The 21,286-nt window shown below is 49.2% G+C and overlaps 1 protein-coding gene and 1 long non-coding RNA gene across 2 annotated transcripts in view; one reads left to right on the top strand and one right to left on the bottom strand.

Annotated features, from left to right (window-relative positions):
* Positions 1-9,540, bottom strand: part of ADAMTS3 (ADAM metallopeptidase with thrombospondin type 1 motif 3) — a 123,600-nt gene extending 114,060 nt beyond the window's left edge. Inside the window, exons 1-2 of the mRNA XM_044428949.1 lie at positions 9,242-9,540; positions 2,769-2,796 (exon numbers count right to left, since the gene is read on the bottom strand). Coding sequence (XP_044284884.1) covers positions 2,769-2,796; positions 9,242-9,310 — 97 coding nt within the window. The 5' untranslated portion in view covers positions 9,311-9,540. The remainder of the gene's footprint in view (positions 1-2,768; positions 2,797-9,241) is intronic.
* Positions 9,255-18,043, top strand: LOC123022854. Its single transcript, XR_006414601.1, has 3 exons — positions 9,255-9,316; positions 12,765-12,920; positions 17,757-18,043. It is a non-coding gene; the product is annotated as an uncharacterized LOC123022854 (long non-coding RNA).
* Positions 18,044-21,286: the final 3,243 nt, after the last annotated feature.

Raw genomic sequence — 21,286 nt, 5'->3', positions numbered from 1 at the left:
AAATGCAGTTCCATAAATCAAGGCCTGGATTTTAGACCAGGAGTGGCTAAATTCTGTTTTTCTTTTGCTCCTAGGCTGCTCCATTCTCCAGACACTGGTCTGGGATGGGATGTGGGATTAGAAGAGGAGGCGGGAGAGAGAGAGAATGAGAGAGAGATTGTACCATTAAACTATAGGCAATGACCTGGCTCAAGTGGAATGACAAGCCAGAGTATGGGTCAAAAATGAGCTCTTGCTGCATCATAGGTTGTCATGATGGTTTAACGATGGGTTGTTTAGCACCAAGGACCCAGAATCCATTAATCAAAACAGGCCTGAGCTCTCTTCCAGGGTTTGTGGTTCATAATCCCAGGGCCAGATTCAGTGCTCTTCTAATCATGCTCAATGGAGAACTGCATGTCAACTTTTCTTACTCTTCTATAATCCCACACAGCCCTGATTTTATGAAGACCACAGTGATCTGGAAGGCTGTTTTCTCTTTTTAAAACAGGAAGAACAGGGGGAAGGTTAAACCTGCTGTGTCAGAGTGCTGTAGTCAGAATCTGGATTGGGGCCATGTGTGTTTATGCAAGGGTAAGGGAAACGATCACACCAAGCTATTCCATGGGAGAACATGGAGAAGACCACTTGCTGCCTCTCCTGGCTGGGGGATGCTGGGAACTGAGGGACCTTTTCTGTCTGAATTTGCTTAGGATTGCACCTGAACTTGGTGAACTAGAAACAAATGCGTTGGGGATGGGATCTGGAATGGAAACAGGAAAGGGACGGTCGGTCTATATAATTGCACTTTATCTCGTATGCATGGCAACAACTCTCCAAAGATCCAGGAAGGACATTCTGAGCTCCTTTCCTCAGGATCCTTTGGATGAGATGCTTGGCACAGAGCAGAGAAGCTTGAGTTTTGGGGGCACCCCTGAGCCACCCTGCACCCCTGGGCAACTGGCATTCAGTGGCATCTCACCTCCACATCTGCAGTGGGTTTAGCTGTTGTGGATCAGAGCGGGTGATAGGCCTCTCCTCTGGGAATTTGCCCAGTCTATTCACAAGCCCACATGCTGCCTACTGGCCATTTTATTCTCTGGCCGTCATGAGTTTCAGAAAATCGTTGCCTTCAGTCTGAGATTAGGAGGAGCTGAGCTGGCCAAGGGAGCAAGGGCTTTAGACCAAAAGGTCAAAGAAGGTTCCCAGGCAGCCTTTTGAAGTGGTGGGAAGGAAGCTTTGCCTGGAACAGGTTTAACTCACCCTGTTAAGGGGTCAAAGGCTCTGGAGTTTTCCCTTCCAAAGACTCTCTGACTTGGCGACCCATCTTTTTAGTGAGATGGAGGGTTTGCAGCTGGCAAGCGCTGAATAAATACAAGTTAATGATGCCACAGAAACGTTTTTCCTCATGAGAGAGAAAAGAGGATATCTGTTTCACACATGTAGGAGAATTAAGAAGCAATTAAGAGAGCCTTGTTACAAAGCCACAGGCATTCGTTTGGCTTGTCTGCCCACAAATGTCTTTGCTTTCATGTCGGGAATGGCCAGTGTGGCAACCGAGAGCTGCCTGTTCTGAGCACAGATGCCTCACTTCACAGTGTGCTACCAGCGCTATCACCACCGGTGTCCAAGGTGGGCATGGCTGGGTGCCCTGCTGCAGACATGCATCCCGGCAGCAGCCTTCCACCAGGAGCCCTTGGAGCTGCTCCTTCCCTTCCCCACCGCCACCAGCTTGTTCTGGGCCTCCTACTGCAGCCCAGCCAATGGTGGTGGTGGTGAAGAGAAGGAGATGTTAGAAGATGTCCATCTACTTTTGGGTTCTCTGCCTGTCAAGGAGCAGCAGGAAGGAGGAGGAGGAGGGGGAGGAATTACAGCAGGTGACAATGGTGATGCCAAAGCAGATCCCGGAGAGAGGATGTTTCTTGAGGGTGGCTTGCTCAAGCATTCTCCAAAACCTGGAGCCAACACTGATAGTTACAAGTTGGAGCACCTCCTTCATTACTGCAGATGGTAGAGGACTCTGGTCACGCAGGATAGCTGTTGGGTCCTTTCAGTCAGAAGAACTACAGATGAAAGTCAGAAGGACTTTCGGTCCAAGCTGAACACATTCAACCTGGCCAGCACTCACCTTTGGACTTGTTCTTTTTATTGATCTACTAAGTCCACCTTGATGGCTGCTCTTCTTAGTGACTCTCTGGAGAATTATTTGTGGAAAAACTTTAAGGAACCGACTCGCTCAGTATAAGAATTTCCCTGCTTGGTTTCCTGCAGAAAGTGCCTACTGTCAAGAAACACTCAAGACAGTTTCCTTTGCACTCATGGGGCTCTGCAGACCGTGGCTTCTAGTATGTGGGCACCTGACCAGGAGCAGAGAAAGTTCCCTGCTTTAGACATTAGGATGTCACCTGTAGCTCTTGTCCATTCTCCAAGAACCAGCAGGGCTCACTCTGTCAGTTCTCTGACAGATCCAGATTAGCTATCTGCCCTGCCCCTGCCGCATCCTATTCCAGCTCCCTATCTTAGGGAGAATGGAAACTCCCAAGGCAGTGGGGCCTCTCATCTTTTGGAGCTCGCGCTTCATAGGAGCATTGTAGGAGCTATCCATGGTCCTGAACTCCAGCTCCTCCAAGAGGTTCGCCACCTTGGAGCACTAGGGATAGCTCCTACCAAACTCAGAAGAAAAGCTGCAATGGATGAGAAGCCCCCGACACAGGAATTACCTGTCTTCCCTCATCCATTTGTAGGGTTAGATAGATAAGATCAAACAAAGGCTAACTTAATGGTCTTACCTGTTGGGAAGAGGTCTTTCTTAGCAGCCTGGGAAAAGAAAGAAAAAGGAAACCTATGTTAATGTTATATCTGACCAGAACAGTTGAATGAGGACAGCCAAGGTACATTTTGAGAAAGCTATCAAAGCAAATGTTAAACAAATAACAAGATGAGAGCAAAAATCGGCCTAGCTCCAGTGTTCTGTTTCCAGCAGTGGACAGCCAGAGCTCAGAAGCAGGGCAAAAAAGGGATTCCCCCCCCCCACACACACACACACACACTCCATTTATTTATTTATTTAAACAACTTATATGCCGCCCCATTTCAGGAGCCTCGGGGCGGCTTACAATCATAAAATCCTGCTTAAAATAAAAAAATCATCAAATAATTAAAATACATAAAATAAAATAGTGGACACTACCTGGTCAATTTAAAATAAACCATTAACAGTTAAAATAGTGTTTAAATAAAAAGGTCTTGGCCTGGCGCCGAAAAAAAATAAGGACGGTGCCAGGCGGACCTCTCTGGGGAGCGCATTCCATAGGTTGGGTGCCACCACAGAGAAGGCCCTCCTCCAGGTACTCACCCTCCTAATATCCTTTACGGAGGGTTCCCGGAGAAGGGCCTCTGATGCCGATCTCAGGGAGCGGGAGGGCATATATGGACACAGGCGCTCCTTTAGGTAACCAGGGCCTAAGCTGTTCAGGGTTTGTAGGTGATAACCAGCACCTTGAATTGGGCCCGGACTTCAGTGGGAAACCAGTGGAGCTGACGGAGGACTGGGGTTATATGAGAACAATGCCCAGTCCCCGTCAGCAGCCTGGCAGCTCTATTTTGCACCAATTGAAGTATCTGGACCATCTTCAAGGGCAGTCCCACGTAGAGCGTGTTGCAGAAGTCTAATCGGGAAGTAACCAATGCATGAGTCACTGTTGCCAGGCAGTAGTTCTCCAGGTAGGGATGCAGCTGATGGACCAGCTGAAGCTGAAGGAAAGCGCTCCTCACCACCTCTGTCACTTGAGCTTCCAACGATAGCTCTGGGTTGAGAAGCACTCCCAAGCTGTGGACCCTGTCCTTAAGAGGGAGTGCAACCCCATTCAGGACAAGGTCAAAGTCCCCCATCCCAAAGCCCAATCCACCTACCAACAGGACCTCCGTCTTGTCTGGATTGAGCTTCAGTTTATTGGCCCTCATCCAGCCCATTACCTCAGCCAGGCACCGGTTCAGTACAGCCACTGCCTCACCAGGATTGGTAGAAAATGAGAGGTAGAGCTGGGTATCATCAGCGTACTGATGATTCCGCAGCCCACACCTCCTAATGACCTTTCCCAGCAGTTTCATGTAGATGTTCAATAGCATGGGGGACAAGATGGACCCCTGAGGAACTCCATGGCATAGCTGCCATGGCACAGAGCCATAGTCTCCCAGCACCACCTTCTGGAATCAGCCATTGAGATAGGAGCAGAACCACTGCAAAGCAGTGCCCCCCAACTCCCAATCCCGCTAGCCTATCCAGAAGGATACCATGGTCAATGGTATCAAAAGCCGCTGAGAGGTCCAGGAGAACCAACAGGGACGCACTCCCCCTGTCCTTCTCCCTGCACAGGTCATCGTACAGGGCGACCAAGGCAGATTCAGTACCATACCCGGGTCTGAAGCCAGACTGAAATGGGTCCAGATAATCAGTTTCCTCCAAGAGTGCTTGGAGTTGTCCCGCCACCACCCGCTCCAACACCTTGCCCAGAAACGGGTTGTTGGCCACTGGTCTATAATTGGTGGCCATCTCTGGATCCAGGGAAACCTTCTTTAGGACAGGCCGGACTACCGCCTCCTTTAAAGGGGCAGGTACCTGGCCATCCCTTAGAGAGGCGTTGACAACCTCCAGGATTCAGGTCCCTATCCCGTCCTTGGCTGTCTTGAGTAGCCAAAATGGGCAAGGGTCCAATAAGCAGGTGGTGGAACGTACAGTACACCAATCATTCCTGCTTCTGAACATGGAAGCACCATTGTGCTGCTGACAGGTTGTGTTGTTGATAGGTTTCTGGAGGACAAACTGGTAAGGGTGGAATCCAATGCATATTTCAACTGGAAAAAAGTCCTTCCGGCTGGATGAGAAAGTGGGGAGCTTCTCCCCCGCTCCCTGAACATACATCAGTCTATTTAGTTTGTCCCAAACTGCTTTCTCTGCTTCCTTCAGCCTTCCCCTTTCCCCTCATGCCCTCTCTCCGGGGACAAGGTTGCCTATAAGTGAATAAACAGCTGTTCCCCAATGCACTAATAAGACTCTATAAATAATAGGTTTCATAGAAACAGCTTGAGCTAATAAACCCAAATTTCTGAATGGGCCATTCTATAGTGTTGCACCACTGTGACAAAAAAAGAAAAGGGAAAAAAAAGAGTCTGGTGGCTGGAGAAATGCCTTTAAAAAACCAATTAAATTTACAATTCCTGAGGGATGGAGAGCAGAGGGTTGGAGCAGAGCGGGACAAACAGGTTTGTATCCTGTCAGCTCCCCAGAGCCTGAAATGAGTAGAAATGGAAGTCTTTCTCACCCCTAGCCTTTGGCCCCTCTCTCTGCCCTGGAACTGAGCTCACAGAGAAAGATGGCACCATTAGATTAATTTCTGAACAAGCAGATTTTGCAGGTTTGGTAGCACTTTAAAAACCTACAAAAAAGGAAGGCAGAAAAAAGTGAGCAGGCACCCACTCTGGGAAGTACTGACTTTATTATCATGCAATGTACTGCTTAGATGAATTTTCATTGTTTGGCATATTGCACCTGTAATAAGATATAGAAATAAAAATTGCCTCTCAGACCTATTTGCATGTGAAGCAACCCCCATGTGGTGAAAGAAAAAGAGGAGAGAATTAATGAGGGCCTACAGAAGCGAATAACAAACAGCATCCGTTTGATGTGAGAACACGACATGAGTGATGCCACAAGATGGAAAGAAGGAGAGAAAATTAAAACCCTTTCTTGTTCCCTAGAAGTAACTTCATGCAGAAGGTTAGTACAGTTAGATTCAGGTTCAGCAACTCATTTAAGCCTGAACTAAAACAGGGTTTCTCCAGAGGGTTTAAAGTGCTTCTTTTTTTTATGGCCAGAAGAACCTGCGGTGCCTATGCATGCACATCTGCCTTTTCAATGTTTCTGGACAAACAGGTTCTGCAGGTTTTTACATGCTTCAGATATCAACAAACAAAGAAACCTGTGACACTTGTTTGATCAGGAGCAAACAGATGGGGACAAAACTGGATTTATATTAGGATTTGTTCTAAATGTCTTGCTGGTAACATTTCACACCAGTGGCACCAAGTCATGCCAAATGCCTGCAACTGGACATTCTCTTCTGGAGTTATGATGCACTGCAGTCCCAGGTATGTTTATTCAGCACTAAGCCCAGTGGTATTTGATTAATCTTATCCCCAAAATCACCCTTTTCAAAGCCTGTGCATATGCAAAAATGCCTAAATAAGAAAAGATGTTGGGTGCTGAATAGAGATAGACTTGGCAAGTAAGGTTCAGTGTGCCCACGCTGCTTTCACGAGAGGTCTAGGATCATGGAACAGGAGGGTTGGAAGGGGCCAGGAAGGCCACCAGGCCCAGCCCCCTGCTCAGTGCAGGACTCCCAGGTGAAGCATCCCGAACAGACGGCTGTCCAGCTGCACCTTGCATGCCTGCAGTGTGGGGGAGCCCACACCCTCCCTGGGCCACGGGTTCCATTGCTGTACAGCTCTGACAGTCAGGCAGATCTTCCAGATGTTCATCCGGAACCTGGCTCCTGATTTTATATATGTATCCCTAAAGCCAAGACGACTTAAAACTGGGTCTTCAACATTGACAGTGCTATCCTAGGCCGATCAGCTGAGTTCAGTGGGACTTACTCCCAGGTAAGCATGCATCACACTGGAGTGCTAATGCTACCAGCTGACGAAAACTGTTAGGGCACATACACTCAGGGTGTTGCAGGAATCCTGTGCAAGACAAGAGAATCCCAGAGGCAAAGGTTACCTCAGCATCCATCCTGCCCGCGAGCAACTCAGCAGCCAATTACAGCCTTCCGAGGACAAGACTGTGGAGCAGGAGAGGAAGCAGCAGAGGCACCTGCAGGACCCTTCTTATCTTGGCTGCAGCAGCCTCCCCTCCCCATCCCTCCTGAACACCCCCAGACACCTTCTCTGGCTCTTGTGACCTTGCAGATGCAGCCAGAGCAGTTTTCTCCCACGGGCTGCAAGACGGGAGGAGAGCGCATTCTCCAAGGACAGAGTCTCAGCTGCCTGTCCTAGGGGCACTCTGGGCACTGAGGTAGCAGATCACTCAGTGAACTGGCCAAACAAAAGGGGTGCCCTGGTTTTGTAGTCAGAAGAACTTTCACAAACAGTGCACTGCTTTTTCGGAGACTACTTCTTCATCCCATCCTTTTCTGGCAGCAAAGGAAAGGATGCCTCATTTAAGATGTTATGCAGCTATGCATCATCTAAGAGCAGGATGTTTTCTGGAAAAATCCCCCCCCCCATAGGTACATTTACTGCACAATCCTGAACATGCATAGTCAGAAGGAAACGCCCCTGATTTCAGTGGGCTCAGAATTGCAGCCTTAACCAATGAATAGATTGAATGAGTCAATGAAATGACGGTCCAGCACTAAAGGATGTGATTTATTTCCCTGGTTGCCCTGTTCAATCCAGCAGAGTGTCACTTCAGGAAGATGGGAACTGAACCGTGCACGCAGGGTTGGCCTCCTGAGCAAGCATGGTTGGGCATTTGCCAAGGTCCCCAACCCCAGCAGGGATCTGCAGGCAAGAGGCCACTGGAGTTCATCATCCCCTTTCCCTTGGGAGCCTGCTTGCTCTCCTGCAGGAGACCTGCTCCCTGGATCATTGCAGTAAGTTGCCCGCTGGCTCTCTGCCCATCAAGCAAGCATTGCCCAAGAGTGCAGCCAGCACCGTGTGCATGGAATGGACCTACAGTGCTCAGAGAAAGAGGCACACCAAGAACAATTCAGGCTTTCAAAGAAGAAAAGCAAAGTCTCCATCATAGTGTATCTGTATGTTTGGATGCAGAGCTTTTCCCCCATCACTGCACAGTCCACAAGTCTCAAACTGACCTAAAAGAGCGTGGGAGACTCCAGAGCCTGCAAAGCAGCCTGCGATGTTCCAAAACTGGGTTTTAATCCAGTTTATCTGAATGAGGAGTGGATTTTTGTGTTGCTCTTTTAATAAGCATTCATTGAAGAATGGGGAAAAGTTAAAGAGGGTCCGGTTGCAATGTTTCATTCATGCTTCTCAACCACAAGGAAAAAGGGTTCCAAACTATTTTAAGAAATGAGACATCCTGGTTCCTTCTGTGTCATCCCAACTTGGAGGCACAGTTGCTTCTTCACATCAGGTGTCCAAGAGCATGCGTAAGTTTTGTGAAGGATACAAAGAGATCCATTATTATTTGGGGAGAAACCTGAAGTTTTCCCCAGAGCATTTCACAAGGTAAGTCCCTTGCAGCCTGGAGAGTTCATGTTGCCAAGCTGGGACGGTCCCAGCATTTGCAACACTGGAGCACATTATTTTACTGATGAAAACACAGTTCCATAGCCCTTTGGCTTTGCTTTGATTTCACTTTCACAATCCCAAGGGCTACATCCTTTTCCATAAAGGGCATGAGCTAATGGGGAATTCTGCTGCATGTGCTCCAATCAATGGAAGCCATGGAGGGACTTGTTCAGAAGAACTTCGCACTTGGGTTGGATGCTGCAACTTTCAGAGAGAGATGAACCTCTTGCCATGTGGCCAAGGTTAAGCTCCTGCCTTTGTGTAGGGGTCCTTTCCTTCCCCTCCCCACAATAATATCAATCCGTATCCACCAGCTCTAGTCCCTGTAGGGCAGAATAACCCTCCCTTTCACACACAACTTTGCAGATCTTTTTGCTGTCTAAAATTGCCTGGAGTTGCATCTTAAGCAGCTCAAAGCCCAGCCTGCATCCTTCTGCTGCAGCAGATCTACCAAGAATCATGCAATTCAATACTCTTTCTCAAGCCAATCCATTACAAACACACACACAAGGAAAAGAGAAGAGAAGGCTATGTTAGCAAAAGGGAAAGTTGGAAACAAACAAAGTTCTTCTCTTACTGTACAAATTAAAACCTTAAGGCTGTTCAGGGCTGCCTTGCCAAGCAGTAATTCCATGCAGAAGCCAGGCGTGTGATCACACACAATCAGACCCACTGGGGTTCTCTCTGTGTGTGCGTGCGTCTCTAGGGTGGAGGAAGTGAATTTTAAAAAGCCACCAGGAAGAACAAAGTTTGGAAATGTGGGGGGGGGGGGACGCGCGAGGTAAAGGGAAGCTGTTTTCAGCCACCACCTCCCGTCCTGCAAATAAAGTAAGGATGATCAGGATGAAATTGGACGAGGAAATCCACGGGGAAGGCGTGGGCGGGCGGGTGTGCTGGGGCGCGCGCAGGGGGGGGAGGTCCTCTTGCCTTCTTGGGCGCCACTTACTTGCTCATCAGCAGAGGTCTTCCACTGCACCAAAGAGGCTGCCAGCAAGCAAAGTGACAGGAGAACCATCCCGATGTAAGTTCCTTGAAAGAAAGCAGCGGCGCGCGGGCGGGTGGTGGGGTGTTCTCTCGTGGACCCCGCTTTCAAACGGCACGACCTGCCCAGAGCCCTTGGGAGAGGGGGTGGCGGGAGCGTCGGCGGGGCTGCGCTGGGGCTGAGCGGGCGAGGGAGAACTCCCGATTTGAACTGGCGCTTCGCTCAGCCGCCGCCGGCGCGCTGCCTCCCAGCTCGCAGGCTCCGCTCTTTTGCCGGGCGGCTTCCTCGCGCAGGCGAGGCGGAGAGGAGGCAGCGGGGCTGAGCGAGGGGCGGGGAAAGCCGAGCGGGAGGAGGAGGAGAGGAGGAGGAGGAGGAGGGCTGCGGGCGACAGCTCCGGACCTGGCGGCGGCGAGTCGGCCCCTTTGGAACACCCGCCCGGGCGCAGGAGAGGGCGAGCGCGCACAGCCGCCGCTCGTCTCCGCGTAACCTGCCGCGCTCCCTAATAAAGCCGCCCCCGCCCGCCGGCCCGCCCGCCCTCCTTCCTCCACGCTCCACCTCTCGAGCCGGCGGCGTCAAGGAGACCCCCGCCCAGGGGCATCGCCCCCTGCGCGCTGCCGAGCGCGAGCATCCCTCCGCGCCGCTCCCCGCGCGCCCACGCGCGCCGACGGAGCGCCTGCGGGCGCCGCTGGACGCCAGGCGCACCGCGGCACCTCCCGGGCGGCCATGCCCCGCGCGCTCGGCGGGGAGGCGCGGCGCCGGGGTCGGCGGGAGCGCCCGCGGAGCCGGGACACGTGTCCGCCGCGTCCCCTCCGGGAAGCCGCCGCCAGCGCGGGCGGAGCGGGCATCTCCCGGAGCCTCCCCGAGCGCGGCTGGCCAGGTCCGCGCAGGACCGCGGCCGGGGGGGCCCGGGCAATTCGGCCGGGGCGGCGCGCTGTCTCCCTCTTCTCCGTGCTCGCGTCTCGCTGAAGTCTCGCTCGCCTGGCCCGTGTGCCCCCCCCCCCGCCCCGGTCCCTTTGCGGTCTGCGGGCTTCCCCATCCCACTGCCAGTTTCCCCGGGGAGCAGAGTGGAAGGACCAGAAATGAGGGTGGTAGAGGCTGCGCAGGATTCCCAGTCCCCCAGTCTGGGCAGTCAGACGGACGGGTCGTGTGCCTCCCATTCAGCATGGCTGCTGGTTAAAGAGTGCCAGACTGCGGGCCTGGGAGGTCCGGGCTCCGCTCCCCGCTCCGCCACGGAGCTTGCTGCGGGGCTTCAGGCCAGTCAAGGGCCCTCAGCCCAACCTCCCTCACAGGCAGGATGAAATGGAGCTCTGGAAAAAGGCGGGATGGACCTGCAATGCCCTCGTGCTAATCTTTCTTCCAAGAGCTCAGTGCGGCTCCTGGGGAATTTTCTGATCCTGGCCTCACATCGACCTCGAAGGCAGGTGAGGGTGGCCATCTCGCGAGGCCATCCAGTAAGCCTGGGGTGAGGACTGCGCCCAGCCTCCCTGGCCGAGAGGATGCTTGAACTGAGGTCCCCCTGATCTAGACCTCCCACCAGAGTAGTTCTTCAGCCTCCTCGGGCAGCGCCCCCCACCTTTCTGGACCCACAAGCTCATCAGGCTTGGGGGGAACTGCTGCAGCCCCTCTCACGGAGGACATGGTTGCTCACATCGTGGCCACCACAGGGTATGCTTGCTGGAAAGAGGCGTTTGTGGAGGGAGACATACTGACGCTGGGAAAGGGCTAGCAATAGCAAGACAAAGGGGTGGAGGGGAGAGGCAGAGTGAGGCCAGGAGGTGCGGGGGGGGGGGGGGGTTAGGGGCCGGGAGGGGAGGGAATAGCAGGATATAGGGGCGACTGGGAGGGGGTGAGCAACGCTAGGGGCTGGGAAGGGAGAGGAGGAGGAAAAGGAAGAAGGCTAGGTGTAGAGAAGGGGGAAGAATAATGAGGAAAGGAGCTGGAGGAGAGAAAAGGGAGGCTGGTGACTGAATGGAGAGAAACCGGTGAAGATAAAGGGGTGAGTGGAGAGAGAGCAAGGCTAGGGGCCAGGGAGGGAGAGGGAGAGGAAGAGGGGGAAGGCTAGATGTGGAGAAGGGAGAAAAATGGAGACTGGGAGTGGAGACAGGAGAGCAAGGGGGAAGCCTCTGCAAGGCAGAAGAACAGTGATGGGGCCAGGAAGCATCACTTTCCCTTGTGCCCCGTGAATCGCTAACTGATCAGTGGCAGAATCAGCCACAGGAAGGAGAACCTGGCACTCAATCTGCTCCATTTTTAAATCATCTTAAAGGGGTCAGGGCAGGAAGAGTTTTGGCGGTGTCATCAAGGGCACCATGGCCCTTAGGTGCTGCACTGGGGACTCCTGAGTGGTAGGACAGAGTGGAAGATGCAATTTGCATGCCAAACTCTCAGCGGCCCTTGCAGATCAAGTCCTCTTTCCCCTCCTTACTCCATTTCATTCTTCACTTGAGCATTTATATTTTGCCTCCCTATAGAAAAACCACTAAAGAAAAGCAGCCCAGGGGAGCGGGAAGCAAAAATCAGAAGCAGAGCAGAGAGAGGACACCTTTCCCAGCCTCACCTTCCCCTGCTCAAAAGCAAGGACACACAACACACCAGTCGCTTTACAACCCACCCTCTCAGGTTTAAGGTTTGTCTTTGCCTGAGGAAATGTGTCTTGGGGTTCTGGGTCCACTTTTAAGAAAGACTGACAAGCTGGAACGTGTCCCCAGTGAGGGGCTGGCCAGTGCAGAGGGGAGAGCTCTAGAAATCAGGCCGTGCAAGAAATGAAAAGCTGTCATACAGAAGAAAGGGCAGGCTTGAAGTGATCCCATATGCGGCCTTTATCCTGAAACCCCTCTGGGTCATTCATGGAATTTGAGGGGTTGGGGGAGCAATGAGGTTGCCTTCTACTTGTAATTAGGGGTGGATGCAAAGGACATTGTCTTGTTGACTTTTCTTTGTTGAATAAGAATGTACCAAAATGCATCTATTTCTTCCTAAACTGGGTTTGGGGGCGGGAGAAACTGGAGAGTATTAAAAATTGCATGTGGTAGAAAGCAAAACAGACAGATCAGTGTATCCAGGTGGAAGGCCTTTGAGAGCTTCAGTCTCAGAAGTCTGGTTTTGAATTGCTGTGCATTCATCCACATTTGCGGTGCTGCGTGTGGATGCCCCCACCCTTTCAGACCGGGCCCTCGTCTTGAAAAACTTCATGGCAGACACATATAACATGGCCTTCTCTATGTTAGGAAGCAGCTGTATGCATTTATTGAATGTGGTTGCTGCCAATTGGTGGGAAGGGTTTTTGGGGTCGGATCAGAAGAACTTACCCCAATTCATGCTTCTCTTTAGAAACAGGGTGGCAAGAAATGGAGAGAAAAAGCAAAGAACTCTGGATGTGGGGGAAAGCACCACTGGGCAATTTGTTCATTTCTGCTTGTTCCATTCCTGTGTTTTCCCACTGCCTCCTCTCCTCTCCTCTCCTCTCCTCTCCTCTCCTCTCCGAAAGGCAACCAGAAAGGAGGAAAAGGCAGAAGAGCTTGTCCTTTTGATCTGCGAGGAGTCATCTGTCCTTGCTCTCATTTGATCCAGAGGGCTGGCCTAGAACCAGCGGGTGGAAATGATGGAGAAGCAGATTTCTGCTAAACTTGAAAAGAAACGTAAGGTGAGAACTCATCAACAGAGGAAGACTTCCTTGGGATCCCATGCTGCCCTTTTCTGAGGTATTTAAGGGGCTGGAGAGGCACCTAACGTAGAAGCCATGGGTGCAGTCTCTCTCACAGATTCTGCAGTGGGGACTGGGCTGAACTGGGATCTGTCCTGCTCTGTAACTCCATGATTCTATGAAGGAGAGTCAAATGTGGTGTGGCAGCCCGTGGGCTGAGCTGGGGCTCCAGAGACCTGAGTTCTCATTCCCATTTGGCCGTAAAGCTCATTGGGTGACTTTTGGATGACTCCCAGCCTACACCACAGGGTTGTTGTGAGGATAAAATGGATAAGAGGATGACAGTGTGTGTCACCTTGAGTTCCTTGGAGGAAAGGCAGGATTTAAATTTTACAGATAAATTATGACATGGGGCAGGGGGGCAGTTTCCTGGCAAGGGCCATTCATACCGGAAAGGGTGTACACAGGGAAAGGATTAAGTAGTGCGCGCGCACACAGCCTCTCTGCCCCAAATTGCTGCTTCTCCAAGGTGATTTTCTTTTGAAGTTTATAGTTTGTAATTAATGCATTGTAGGTAATAATTACAGGCAACCTCCTTTTAGGTGCATATTCTTAATGAAACAATATATTTGAAAAACCCAATTTTCCATGCATTAGAAATAGCTGAGACTATTATATTACACCAGCCTGGCTTAATTGCTTTAAAAGATGCAGGCACTTCCAAGAGAGCATGAAATCAAGAAATTTGGTACCTTATTTCTGAATTCCAGAGTATCGAATGCGTGGCAGAAACTGAACAGCAATAAATGTGAAATTGAACTTTAAATCCAAACTAGTGGGCAAACACGTTAATTGCTTTTTAATTCCTTTCTCCCCCTTTTTTAAAAGGCAGCAAGCTCTGCCACTAAAGCTATGCAAAAGTCAGTGCAAAGCAAATGAATCAACTTGCAGCGGCCATATAAAATTACCCGGATTTTAAGAAGGCATTGTAGGGTCATGCAAACAGCTTAAACAAAAAAATCAGTTTAAACTGAATGAATGGCTAGATCACGTATGCATTAGAGAGGTGTTTCCATGGAAGACATTCTGTGCTCCCCATGTCCGACTTGTGAAAATTTCTACTTTCTCCTACACACATTCATTTCCACAGAGCACTTTATCAGCCCTCATTTCAGGCACCCATCAGGTATAGAGTGGTATACAAATGCTTACGTATATAAGTAAACCTATTCTTATGATCAAGGTGGGTGGAACAAGAGATTGCAATCAGTGAGGTCAGAGATAATTAAAGTGCAGAAAAGACAGAGGATGATGGTTACTTCTTAGGAAATGGACCACATTTTGAACAGGTTGGAATAGGCTGTCAAGCAAAGTTGAACTCACTCACTAGGTCCACCAACCATGGCTTTGAAGCCACCATAGCTTGGCATGTTGTCTGAACCCTCCAGTAGGGTGGCTTCTTCAGCTATGGCGCCATACATCCCACCAAGCCACTGAATCTGGGCGAAACAAGAAGCCCAGAGAAAGGCCAAACGTGGCAGACTGGGCTCCTCATTCTGACCGAGTGACTCCGATGACCCAAGGCCCCCAGTGATGCTTTGGGCAGCTGCCACCGCTCCCCTGCTGCACGCTATGTGCTCCTGCCACGGGCCCAACATCAACTCGAGACGCTTTTGCAGAAAAGCGCCTTTCCAGAAAAGTGGGCCAGCAAACCACCTTCCATATGACATCTACGAATTTGTCTTTCCCTGCTGGGACCTCATTGGAAAAGTCTTGCACCCTCCATGAACTTGTGCCTCCATCTTCCCTCGATTTCATTTCGAAAGGTTGCAGCACGAGTGTAAAAATAGCCCACCTCTCCGTGCCAAGAGCTTCCCATTTTGTAAGCATTTTTTAACACAAAGCTGCTGCAGAAGCCCAGAAGATAAAACGCTTCTCCTCAACTGCTAATGGATCAAAGGGCGTTTTAAACAGAGACAGCTGAAATGTGTGGACTGCTTCAGAGTCTTTCGTTATGAGGTGATGTACATCTGCTTAACCAGGAGAGAGGTAAGCATACTGCAGAGGGCTATTTTTGCTCTGGATACATTTTGCATTGTGGGCACCCATCCAGTGAATATTTTTACAGGCTCTTACTGGCTGGGATAGACGTACCCACAAGTCGGTCCATGAAGTCAATGATGAGGTGGATAGATTTGGGGGTTTTAAAACTCGTTTGCATGCTGCTGAAGTGAAGGCATCTCTGTGTCATCTCAGGAAATAAGCAAGCATAATGCAGGGCATTGCACTGCATGTCAGGGTGAACACAGACGAAACGTTTCATGTGGGAACGGGGTGGAGAATGCCTGGGACGCCCTAAAAATTCACCCTTGGCTTTCCACCGCAATGGCATCGTTTGCTGTGGTGGGAGAATGGGGTTTGCCTGAGTTCAGTGTGATTTACTCCACTCATAGCCTGGTTTGTCCCTTGTTCTCATTTGTCACCTGTTTTCTTTTCATTTGAATGCAGAAAGTGAGGCTTTCAATGAGAACAGTTTTCAAAAGTGCATACCTTCCCCCTCAAACTGAAGTGTCAAAGTGTGCACTGCTTCGAAAATGCTTCATTTTAAAGTTCACATATTTTTCTTTTTCCTCTTTAAACACAATCAGAGTTTTGGGAAATGGCAAACTTTTCTAAATGGTCCCATTCACATTTGAGATTGCAAAGTTAAACGATCTGCAGACAGATTTGACATTAGCCTACCTTCCTAGCAGTTTACTGGATTTGGTAGCCTGTGAGAGATTCTCTCTTTAATACAGGCTTTTAATGTTTTTATATTTTTGCTAAGACTTGGAAAGATATTTTACAGCACTTATGCAAATTAGGACAAGCAAGGCTGGTCCCCAGCCCTATTCTGCAGACCATCTTAATTTTCCCCACTTTTCCCTATTGTCATCTTTCTCACAGTGCAGCCCTGATATTCAAGGGCAATGGCTGGCAGGTCCATAGGAGAATGTTCGTGGTGGAACATAAATTTGCCATAGCTCATCAGGGAAGAGTGTCCTATGGGAAGGACCCTCATCCCAAGAAAAGAGCCTTTCTCATTAGGTGTCACTGCTTTTACTCTATGGAAAGCTAGAATCTATGTGCATTCCTGCATGAGACTGTTAACCCACTTTATCTACTTAGGTTTGGCTGCAAAATTGAGATCCTAGCTCTAGCCAAAGAATATTTCCTTTCCTGCTTTTCTGCGGCGTAACCTCTAGGTGGCACTGTGATATAACAGAATAGCACAATTACATCCACTGGAAACAGTGCTTCCTTTCGTTTTGGTACCATGTTTTCCTACTGAAACAAACAAACTGCTGAAATACTTTTTAAAAGAAAAGTGAAAGTAAGTGAACTCAAAGAATCTTGAGTGTGCAATAAATGCCTCAAGTAGAAAAGTTATGTAAATCAAATGCTGATCAGAAAAATTTTTGGAGCCAACAAGATATTCTGTAGGGGCTGGGAGATGTGGCTCATGGCATAAGGGAAGGGTGTCCTGCTCCCTTAGACCCTCCCCCCTTGCACCTGCTAATCAGACTACAAAAGAAGTCTTCCTGACCCCAAAGAGAGCTTTCCTCCAACTGGAGACAGCAAAGCATGTGTGGGTCTCATCCAGACTGCAGTAAGGAAAAGAGTAAAAGATGCCATCTTTTAATTTTGTAATTTTAAAAATGCAGCAAACCAGAGCAAAGCACATGCACAAATGTTGCATCAAATTGGGACCTTGGCGTTTCTCAAGCCTGGGGATCTTGTGACCAGTCAAGCCAAACACGACCCACCAAGACAAATTATGAGAATGTACAAGATGTTGGGCAACTTCCCTGCTTTTGCTGAGCCAGGCAGAAGAAGAAACGGAACGGCTACGAAGTTCTCCTCTCTTCCACCTTCCAGTGCGCTGCCCTGTGCATGTATTCTGCACTATGGGACATCACTCCTTTCCCTATGTGTAGACCATTGCTACATGTTCTAAGTCGGGTGGTGTGAAGAACATCCAAAGGCTTTGATGGTTGGAACATGCAGCAGATGGGCTGCTAAGGGTGCTGGGTATTGGTATCACATCGCCCACATATTGAAAGATCTGTGATTGGGCTCCATCCACGGTGCTGCTTCGAACTTTTAAAGTTCTAAATGCTTTGCAGTTGAGCTGTCAGAAGAACAGCCTATCCTGATCATCAGGATACACACTTTTCATCTCACTTTTCATCTCAGCTTTCAAAGTTATTATGACATTATGCGATAAATACCTCATAGGCTGTCACAAAGAAGATCAAGATCTCCTCTTGCTGGTGCCAGAGTGTAGGACATGGAATAATCAGGTCAAGTTGCGACAACCCGGATTCAGGCTGGGCATCAGGGAGAGCTTCCTCACCATCAGAGCAATAGGACAGTGGAACCGGCTGCCTGGAGGGGTGGGGGCTCTCCCACACTGGAGGCATTCAGAAAGGAACTGGACAGCTCTCTGAGTGGGATGGTATCTTGGTGTCTTGTAACAGCACAGGGTTGGACCCGATGGCCTTCTTGGGCCCTTCCAATTCTATTGTTCTATGACTCTATGGTCCTTAAAGGGGTGTGTGTGTGAGAAACTTCATCATAGCTAATATTTTCCAAAATCATTGTAAACTAGTTAGGTTCAGGAAGGCAGCATAGAAATGCTATCAGTGATAATATACAAAAACGGATGGTGTTACATAACCTAAACAAGTTCTAATGCACAATTTCTTATCTTCATAGTTTCAACAGGTAACCATGAAAAACTTTCCTGCTTGTACCTTTGCTCAATAAAGCCCTTTTGCTTTCTCTTTGCTACAGTTGCTCAAGGTGTGAAGATCCATTCATTTGGCTCCATTCTTTGGAAAGAGGGATGTCTGAGAAATCTATTTCAGTCCATTCTTCTCTGAATTTACTCCGTTCACATCCTTCAGACTGAGTGTGGATGTGAACTCAGTCTGTGGGCAAGCCACAAATTTCTGGGCATTCAGTGTGATTCATGGACCCAAGGAAGTGTGTTTATTTGAAAAATGCACATGCACAATTCATGCTTTTGCTAAATGCACACAAATACATTAATCAACCAAAGAACACACTCATTTCAAAGACCCATGTAACTGATGCATACATTTGGTAAAATACACATGAAAATGTGAATGGATGGATTTTTATGCAAAAGAAAAAATAAAAGCTCTTAATCTGATGTGGATTCAAGTCAGAACAAGCTTCAAGATGGAATTTGGAGAATATCCATGAACTTGGGTTTTGCTGATTCACACAGTCCTAAGGGCCAAAGAATGCAAAAGACCCTAGGCAGAAGAATCTGGCAGTCACAATTACTTTGGCAGAATTCTGGAACGTCTGGAAGCAATTGTTTATAAGGGATCACACTGAATGTTTACTCTTTCATGGGGAATTGCTCAGTTAAAGATTTAGGAAGTCATCAAGGATTAGCAAATAGACATCATTTGTTGGTGGACCACTGTTCATTTAAGAGGGAATAAGAACATGTGTCCACCTAACCCTTAATTCAGAACAGCTGTTCAACAAATATACACACTGCACACATGTAAAAGTGAGATCTCACCGCCTGTTGAACTACTAATCTTCAGAAGAAGATGGGACAATACTTCTGAAGAATCAGAAGGACATGCAATTTTGCATGCAATTTAAAAATGTGTAGCATAGAGCCTAATCATCATCTCATCATCATCATCATCATCATCACTACCACCACCACCACAATCATCCCCTCCTGTAGAATAATATGAACCAGACTCCCCCAATCAGTACTTTCCAGCCACTTTTGGCTACAACTCCCAGCATCCCTGTTTGACATTCCAGCTTTTCTTTGGTCCCACCTGCACCCCCGGTTCACCTGCCTCTCCACCTTCAGCATCCAGGGCTCCCAGGAACAGCTGGGCACGCTCAGCCTGCACTCAGCTGGTGCCTCTCGTTGCTGGGTCGGTTTGTGCTTGGCTGTTGGCTGCCATGTTCCTGAATAAAGATACGGCACCTGCCACAAAACTGTTGTGGAGGGATGGCTCTGCAGTGGGCTGGCAGCACAAATGGCTTGTGTGATGATATTGCCTGCTGGGCTCCCTACTTACAGCTTCTGGGGCTTCCTTGGGCTCTGGAGTCCAAGCTCCTGTAATTACACCAAGGCAGGCTTGGGGCACTCACCAAAACCAAGCCCCTTCCTTTGCCAATCAGCGCCATTCCTCTGTGCCCAACGCTGCCACTGGGAACAGCGATGGGGAAGAAGGTTGGCCACTGGGAGGAGCAGGTGGGGAAGGTTGCTGGTTGGGGAGCATTCACAGACGTCCTCTTGGTTCGGCTTGCTTTAGGGCTGCCTGCCATGAAACCTGAGTTCTCCACTCCCCAATACTTAAAGAACTCCTCCAGCCCACCAAGAATTGTGGGGTTGTACCCTTCCCTTTTGATCCTATTCCATCACCCAGGAATGCACTGACAGGTGCAACATTCCACATAGTGCTAGTACTGAACAGGTGACCCACCAGCTATTGCCACAACAACTTAAGCAATGCTCCTGGTTCTTCACTGGAGGGCTGGCGGGAAATTAATAGGTAGTGCATCTCTGGAAAACACCATCTCTGGAGAGGTACCTCTGCTCTCTATTTTCTGGGATATTGAAAAAGCGAGTGAGGTGGTGGAGCTACACGCATTTGGCTTTTCCCTGCTTATCAGCTCCTGCCTCGTGTGTCGAGCGGGTGACTTGGGGAAAGTAACACCACAGGGGAAAATTTAAACCTCCCTACAGTATGGCGCTGATCCAGAGCAGGTCTTGCATGGTTCCTTTCAGGTAACATAACACCATGAGGGACAGCTGCGCACGAGGCCGTTAACGTGACCTGGAGTATGACCCTGAGTCACAAGGATAAGGGAGTCACCCAGCAGGACGCTCACCTGCAGAGTGACCCAAATCATAAAAGCGCAAGATGAACCCTACTGCATCCAAGAGTGCCCACCCAGTCCAGCCTTCTGTCCACACGGTCTCCAAGCAGCTGCCTGTAGGAAACCCACAAGCAGGATGGGAGTGCAGCAGGACCCTCCATGTTCACCCGCAACTGGTGTGTCTAGGCATCCTGACTTTGATACTGCAGGTAGCATAATTCCAACAGACTAGAAACCTCCGGCAGCCTGTTCCACACCTTCTCATCTAGGTTGGTGTTTCTCAGTACATTACATGCTCCTCAATTCCATAGTTTTGCATATGAGCAGTACTTCTTTTTGTCTGCCCTGGATGCTGCCATCCAGCTTCTATAAATAATCCCAGGATCTATTATTGTAAGAGAAACTGAAAGGTGTGTTCCTGTCTACCTTCTCCCACACTGGAGACATTCGAAAAGAAACTGGACAGCCATCTGAGTGGGATGGTATAACTTGGTATCCTGCAGAAGCAGGAGGTTGGACCCGATGGCCTTCATGGCCCCTTCCAACCCTATGATTCCATGATTCTCCACACCATGCATAATTGGCACACCTGTATCAAAGTGGGCATTTGACAATCTTGGGGAATTGAGGAAGTTGAGGCAGACGAAAGATGATTGGCAACTACATATGGGCTTCCACTGCTTCAGTCATTAGCTGAGGTGTTCAAGGATTGAGACAAGGGGTGGGTTGATTTGCTTCCATTATTCCTTAACCCAGGAGTGGCAGGCTGGTCCCTCCAGATGTTTTGGCCTACAACTCCTTGACCATGAGTATGCTGGCTAGGGCTGATGGAAGTTAGGTTACAGGCCAAAATATCTGGAAGGCTACAAGTTGCCCACCCAACTAGGGAACTCCAAACCATGGGGGAAATCTGTCATTAACGGCTGTTGAAAGCTCACAGTGGAATCAGTTCCAAGTATCATGAAGGTGATTCAGGCAGTTTTGTCAGGAGTCTTTGGGGAAATGAACTTTGTGCGGCTTAGCAGGCTTTGAAATGGAGGTCAGGGAGAAGATTGGAAAGACCAAGTTGTCTTATTCCACCCACTCAAATGGTGCCATATCGCTCAGTCCCAGTTCAGACAATTGCATGTGCTGATGGAATATCTGAGACACACACTTCAATCCATGTCCCTTGAGGGCACCAGAGAATGATCCAGTTCTGGCTAAGTCATTCAGTTAGCACTACTTCTTCAACTTCCATGAGCTAAGTTAGCTAATGATCTCATGTTTGGTTGTGGGATGGTTTGAAGACTAAGAATTTTGCTTAATTTGGAAGGTTCTGTGGTTTAACCTTTAAAATACTACTTTATGGACTTTGCCAGTAACTACTACTGTCCTTTCAAAACAGGCAAACTATGTGGTCTTCTGATCTGGTTCTGTCCAAGTCAAGGCAGAAT

The sequence above is a fragment of the Varanus komodoensis genome, unplaced genomic scaffold (assembly GCF_004798865.1).
Source record: "Varanus komodoensis strain SLA01 unplaced genomic scaffold, ASM479886v1 scaffold2, whole genome shotgun sequence".
NCBI classification, from domain to species: domain Eukaryota; kingdom Metazoa; phylum Chordata; class Lepidosauria; order Squamata; family Varanidae; genus Varanus; species Varanus komodoensis.
Note: the sequence above shows the minus strand (reverse complement) of the source record. Positions and strands in the feature narration are given on the sequence as shown.